This window comes from Myripristis murdjan, chromosome 15 (assembly GCF_902150065.1).
Source record: "Myripristis murdjan chromosome 15, fMyrMur1.1, whole genome shotgun sequence".
Taxonomy (NCBI): Eukaryota; Metazoa; Chordata; class Actinopteri; order Holocentriformes; family Holocentridae; genus Myripristis; species Myripristis murdjan.
The window spans coordinates 11,903,913-11,911,412 of NC_043994.1; the positions used below are offsets into that span (position 1 = coordinate 11,903,913).

A 7,500-nucleotide genomic window follows, 5' to 3' on the forward strand; every position below is an offset into this window, starting at 1 on the left:
CAAGATAAAAATCAGATTCAGTTGTCATTTGAGAGTGAGTGCAATACAACACAGCACAATATAAATTAAGATGTGTTTCTCATTTAAAGTTGCAACCTGGAGGATTTTCAAACAAAGAATTTTAATTCATACATACAATCATACAACCATAAACCATAAATACATCCATAAATTGACGTCTGCTAAGGTAGGCCAATATGACATCAAGCCCATTAACTTCAGACTGGTAAAAGTAAAGTAGTGAATATAAACATTGATGATGGACTCTTCCAAACTATTAATCACACCAGCCGGCAGCTCACTGTGGCTGCAACACAGTTTGAATAAACTCTGTCAAGGAGCACAATATGACATGTTGTGGTATGTCATGTTTAAAGTTAGGCTAAGTTTCGGGCCATGTTTAACAAGGAGAAAGTTTTGGCTAAACATCAAGAGTTCGCTCATAAAGTGAACCCGGGTGCCCATGCAGCAACCTGACACTCACACCCTTATCTCACATCACGCCAGATCAGGGTCAAACTCCAACGGTTTCTGATCGTGTCTCCTGCACACAGTCTTTCCACTTTGGGAACACATGTCTCTTCTCCTCTCTGTTCATGAAGCACATATTTGCATTTTAAGTCATCATCAATTTCTGTGCCCTCTACTCGTAAAAATACTCCTTTCTCTTGCAGGGGTTGGTGTTTGCTTTTATTGGACTGTTGTTAGTTAACTAGCCTCAAAGTAGGTATTTTCTCAAAGAGGTACTTCCAGCTCAAAATGTTAACACTACAACAAGTGGTGCGAGCAGTCCACTCTTACATCTGCAATGATTAAGAGCCCTGTGTGGAAATCTTACATTGAGTGCATATCTCATCTGCTAAGAATAATAGCCTCACCTGCTTGACACATCTGTGGCCCCAAACACTCCAGCTTGTCTGTTTCTGTTGATCACCCCTCGCACATCTGGTGTTACTCTGGTCAAGGACACATCATACAGCACATTCACATATTACAGAACACCCTCGATTGTAGCAGAACACTTAATGCTCCCATATTATAGACATTTTCTTCAATTTTCATTTTCAAAAATCCACATAGTTTCACAGGTATTTTCACAATTCTTGTGATCATATCACTGACTTGGTCCTGACTGGCTGTCTTTCTGCTGATGGTTTTCCAATTGTAAAAATACAATAGTCTGGCTTCTAAACCACCCACTGACATCTAATTCTGATCATATTTCATGTGAGAGATCTACAACATCTACTTTAAAATGAGATCTGGGAATTTCTAGAGGCAGCAAGTCACATTAGACACAGCTGATTTGAATAAGTAGGCTGAGCTTCTACTTAATGCAAATGTTGAGACACATTGCCTCTGGGAGCTCGTCACCTCGCTCCAACAATGCAATGCACAGCTGTCTACATAAAAAATGAACTGGAAGCATGAAAATGGGTTTCTGGGTTCTATGAAAACATAAACAATCAGTCTTCAAATTCATTCAATTTACCTATTAAATTCAATGTTTAATTCTAAAGTATATTAACCTATCCATGTAACTAAGCCAAAAAATTTGGCAACTAGATCTTGAATAATGACGTATATGGTACCTTTAATAAAACGTGAAAACTAAAACAAAACAGATGGCTAGATCAAATGGGCACGTTTTTCAAACAACACTAGGGATTACGGTTTGTAATGTTCAGTCCATCACCATACATGGACAGCAAATATGTTTTTCCAAGTGTTGTATCAAGTTACACAAAGCCTAAATAAGACCGTATTTAGATAAACATACATTTGATGCACAGACACAGACACAGACAGACAGGGTAAGTGAGCAGAGATGATCTCTTGGGATAGAGAGCCAGCTAGCAGAAGCTAGATCACAGCAGCTTCTAGCTGGATCAATGGGAAGGCTTTTAACCACACATACTCCCTCTCCCTCTCCCTCTCTCCATCTCTCTGTCTCTCTCTCTCCCTCTCTCTCTCTCGCTCGCGCTCTCTCTCTCACACACACACACATACACATACTCTAATGCTGATGAACAAACAAAGGCAAGGCGATTGATGTCAAGTTGTCTATTAATACACTGACTTGTGGAGTTGCAAAGCAATTCAATTAGGATTTCCTTGTCTTTAAAGCCTGCAAAGAGCTGAGACAAATCCAATCGACAAAGAGAGTGACAGAGAGTGAGAGAGAAAGAGAGAGAGAGAGAGACCGAAACAGAGAAAGAGGGGGGAGAGTGGGAGAGAGAGGGAGAGGGAGAGAGAGGGTGAGAGATGCGTGATAAATTGACAGATGGATAGATAGTTGGAGAGCCAATCCAAAATCAAAGAGGGCTTCCACTCACGCAGACGCAAACAAATAGATTAGCATACATTCAAACAAGCACACACACACACACACACACACACACACACACACACACACCCTGCACACCTGTGCATCAGTGTGTTGGTGCATAGGGATGACAGGGCGAAGAGCACAGGAGCTTACTGTAATCTCATCAGGAGCACACCACTGGGGGAGAGGTCAGCGCACATAGGAACACACACACACTCTCTTGCTCTCTCTCTCTCTCACTCTCTCACTCTCTCTCTCTCTCACACACACACACACACACACACACACAGAAGTAAAGAGGGTGGTGATTATTTGAGTATTATTGAGTATTAAAGTGGAGGAATATTTTCCGCCATCACTTGTAGCAGACAAGAAGCAGCCAATGACATGCATCAATCATTCTTAATGGAACATTTCCATTGATTTTCAGTATGACTATTCAAGGTCACAGCACATAACAGAGCCTCTCCTCTCTATGGCGTGTGTGTCTGCCTGTGTGTGTCTTCCTGCACTACAAATAGGTCACAAACTTGCAAGGAAGTGGGAAAAAAAACTCTTTTCTGTTTTCTACATGCCCATTCAAGAGTCCTCTTTCTATATTATCTTCTCATCTGTTTCACTGTACAAAACACAGTCATATCGCAATCCGCTATCTCTTTCTATTGTAATGCAGACCACACAATAAGGCCATGTGAGGCAGACTGGTCATTAGTGCAGGACCAACACCAGAGGGAATGAGGTTCCTCAATGACAGGAAATGCCTTGGAGTGCACTACAGTATGTCAATGGGCCCATTTGGCTGAGCCCAGAACAATTTATCCGTCTTTCTCAAGCCTCTCTCTCTCTCTCTGTTCGATCCATTCTCTCCGATTTCAGTCTCAATTCTCCCTCTGCGTTTGTTCGTCAAACAAAGCAGCCGGTCAGTGGTGCGTGTGTGTGTTTCAGAGGCTCCATACTGTTATTGTTTGACCTTATTGTGATCAGTGAAGGAGCATAGTGTCAGCCTGAGATGGAGATGTTACAGGGAGAGCTATACAGGGAAGCACCACATCAGTCAAAAGGAAAGAAATGTGTATTTATTTTTCCTGCTTTTGTGAAATAACCGTGGCAGGCCAGAGCTTCTTTTCTTGTCTGGGTAATTGTTGAAAGAGCAGAGAGAGATCTAGGAGAATGAGGGGGGAAAAAGAAAGGAGAGAGAGAAAAGGGACAGGAAAAACATGCAGGGACAGAGGAGATTAAAAATAAGAGAAGAGTGGAGAGGAAAGGAGAGAAGAGGAGAAGAGAGGAGAGAAAAGGAGAGAGAAGGAGAGAGGAGAAAAAGAAAAGAAAAAGAATGCACAAAAAAGAAAAGAAAAGAAAAGAAAAGAGAAAAAGTGAAATGTTTGGCAAGTTGGCAGATGGGGTTGAGCGTGATCAATAACCCACTCAAAGAACAAATGTTGCCAAAAAACTCACCTAAAAGATTTGTCCTAAAAACTTAATTATAGGTCTGAACCTTCACCACGCAGAAAAACATCTTGGATAAACCTTGATTGTTCTCACTTCTAAAACACTCATCAAGCCTAAACCCTAGCCTTAGCATCAGATGAAGTCTCAAACTGATTTTGACAGCATGGCAATTATTGCGCTCTTAACACACCATTGTGGGCAGCTGGGATTGGTAGATGCCACATTGAGGGGTTCTTGCTGGGTATTTGTGGCTGTGGATGCCCCATCTGTAGCTTGTGCCCAATGAAAAAAAAAAGGAGAAGTAGAGGACTATTCTTTTTTCAATACGACCAAATCGCGGCCAAGGTTATACGACACACTCCGCTTTTCTTCTCTGATACGACAAAAACCATCATCAAATGCATCGGGGTGAATGACACATCCAAGAGATTCGTTTTCTATAAAGTGGTCTGATGATTTGAGAAATTCTTTCTTATGACTTAAGAGTGGGAGATTAAACGATTAGTAACAATATTATTTTATTTAATTATTACTACTTATTAATTAAATAAATAACTAGTAACAAAAATAGCATGTTGATTTATGACTGATTAGGCAGACAGAGGGACACTTGGATTTAGCTGCAGGGTTTAAAAGCGTAACCAAAAATGGCCAAAACGGCAGTCGGTGTCAGGTGAATCATGTTCCAAAGAATATAGAAAACGACGCAAATTAATACATGCATGTAAAGAAATATAATTAAAGTGAAAGCCAGAGCAAGGGAGCAAAGAGAGAGAGAGAAACAGAGAGAGAGGAAGAGATTTAAGGATACTCTGAATGGCCTTCTCGTTCCCATCTGATAGCAGAACTTCCTTCACGTCAGCACAAATGGCAACCTGAGAGAGAGAGAGAGAGAGAGAGAGAGAGAGAGAGAGAGAGAGAGAGAGAGAGAGAGAGAGAGAGAGAGAGAGAGAGAAATAAAGAAATGAAACAACATAGAACAAAAGAACTAAACCAAAAGCACCCCTAGATGGAGCAAACATCTCAACCCTCACAGCCCGCCCCCCGTCTCTCTCTCTCTCTCTCTCTCTCTCTCTCTCTCCTCTCTCTCTTTCACACACACACACACACACACACACACACACACACACACACAATAACGACATAACCATATCTACAAAGCTTGACTCTTGGCAGCCCCGCTCCGTCTCCCTCTCTCTCCATTGCAGCCCCCACCCCCCACCCCCCATTTTTATGTCTGCATTATTTTAATCATTCAATCAAATCAGTCAATACTTTTATCATTGTGGCTAGCAGTGGGGGCTGCTATCTTGCTATCACTCTGTTCAGTAATTGCATTGTGACAGGGGATGATGGCAAGCGCAGAGCCTTTTCATTTGGCGCTGGGTGTTTATCGGGCCGAGCCATCACTCCGTTCGCCGCTGTCACGCTGCACTCGGCTCGCCGGGCCTGCCTGATGCCCTTCATATAACTTTGCAGTGCAGACTGAGAGAGACGAAGAGAGAGGGAGACGGAGAGGGAGAGAGAGAGGGAGAGAGAGGGAGGGAGACGAGTGAATGGAGACAGAGCTTTGTGCTCTGCTGTGTGTGTGAGAGATATAGATAGAGAGAGAAAGAGATGTGTGCTTTACTATAGCCCCGTCTTTTCATATTCTTTCTTCTTTGCAGATGCTTTTTTTTTTATCAGTGAGTGTGTGTCAGTTGGGCTGTCAACGTGTGTTAAGGAGCATGTGTGAGTGTATGCTCATATGTGTGACACGTTTTCACGTCAGCTTCATGCTACATACTGCTTTTCACTGGAAAGTGAAAAGCAGTAGGAAGGAACAGAAATTGAATTGAACTTAACCATGCTGTAATCAATTGATTGAATGAGTGTGATCATATAAGATCAATATGGAACACTGGAAATATCACTCTCAAAAAATCTACAAACACAGAAACTGAAAGCAAACCCACACACACACACACACATCCAGTCCGAGTGCGTTCAGGCCCTGCAGGGTGTGTGAGGGGTCAGTGAACGCTGTGCATCCCACCAGCTGCTCAAATGGAGGAAGGGACCCCCCCTGAGGGCTCAACCAGAGCACCCAGCTGGAAGATCAGAGCTTGACCTGGCAACCAAACAGTGATACTTCCCCCACCACACACCCATACCCACACACACACACACACACACAAAGCAAAGCCCTATCAAATACTGACAAACATCTAATCTAAACACAAAGCTCATCAAATAGTCAAACTCTGTAATCCATCCAAAGTAAATTGTCCCACATCAAATCCAGCATCACAGATCTGTACTTACACAGCAGTTGTAGCAGTAATAGAAGGGAAGGCATTCTTTACTGTGATCATGTGTATCAGTTTGCCTCGTATTGTCGGCAACATCCAAGTAGCCATAATTACAGTAAAGAATAGCCTCCCTGCTATTCAGGCTTTTATGCAACTCGTGCTGTTCTATCTGTACCACTATTGTACTGTCTGAAAAGTTCTCTGCAAACCAGCAGACAGACATAAGGAAAAATGACAGCAAAAACAAATAAAGATCAATAACTCACTCCGTTGTTATCACAAGAGAGGGGATATCAACCAATACAGCACAGATAGCTGTGCTTTAGGGGAATTATCAGTGCAGCTGAAACGCTTCATTTGCCAATCAGTTTGCTTGGTAAAAATACCCACTGGGTACAGAGTATATGGGGACTCAGCTTTTATTCTGACAACTGAAACCTGTTGTACAAACTCACAGCTCTCTCGTGTCATGCGTTTCAAATTCAGAATAGTCGAAAAAAGACATCAGTGGGCAAAAAAGCAGTGCTTTTTTCAATGGCTTTGAAAAAACAGTGTTGATTTTGTTAGCAAATTTTTGGATAAATATAGTTGTTGACGACCCTTTGCTTAATGATGATGAAATTAACGGGTTGCTGTGTGAAAACCAAAATTACAACAATTTTTAAAATCAATCCCCAAGGAAAAATAACATCACAAAAATGTCAGAGGTAGACTAAAAGACAGACACAAATAAACATAAATTTACCCTCCTTTCTGCACCAAGACAGACAACCTAACAAGACTAGAATTTCTGACCACGGTGAAAAACATGGCGTTTAAAATGTAACCTTGGGAGAAATTAATGTTTTCAAGAGGAAGAAACTGATTCCCTGTACAAGTGAATGTTCGGGAAGAGAGCGTCTATTTTCCTGAGTTAACGTAGGAAACACCATGTTGGTGAATTTTACAGGTGACACTCTGATGTCCCGTTCCTGTGAAAGCAGCGTGGAAATGAGCTACAAACTATCCGGCTACATAAAGCTGACAGAAACACTGAAGTAAAGTAAAGAGCGTTGCTGTTATGGAAACAACACGCCTTCTTGTCAAGTCTCGGTGGTGTGACTGGCAGGTTTCAGGACGTTTCAGACCAGACACCTCATCTCGTGAATCTTTGAGGTCAATTCACCTGTAATGTATTGACGTTCTAACAACCACATTACTTAGGAAGAGAGCGCGTCATAATGTTTATTTATGAGCTTTAATGTTGACATACAAGAAGCATAGTTTATCTTTTATTGTTTCAGATGTAAAGTTGATACAGTGGTAAAAATTACTCACTGATGCATTCAACATGAACCAATTGTATCTGCATTACTGGCCCATTTCTGTGGGAACAGCCGGTAATTGGCATGGTGGTGTTTTGCTTAAATGTGCCGATGCATCAAAGAGGTT

General features: G+C 41.8%; 1 protein-coding gene across 1 annotated transcript in view; it reads right to left on the bottom strand.

The window, feature by feature from the left end:
• camkmt (calmodulin-lysine N-methyltransferase) overlaps positions 1 to 7,500 on the bottom strand; it is a 120,585-nt gene that overhangs the window by 21,554 nt on the left and 91,531 nt on the right. Inside the window, exons 6-7 of the mRNA XM_030071062.1 lie at positions 4,590 to 4,653; positions 879 to 945 (exon numbers count right to left, since the gene is read on the bottom strand). Of these exons, the coding sequence (XP_029926922.1) occupies positions 879 to 945; positions 4,590 to 4,653 (131 nt within the window). The remainder of the gene's footprint in view (positions 1 to 878; positions 946 to 4,589; positions 4,654 to 7,500) is intronic.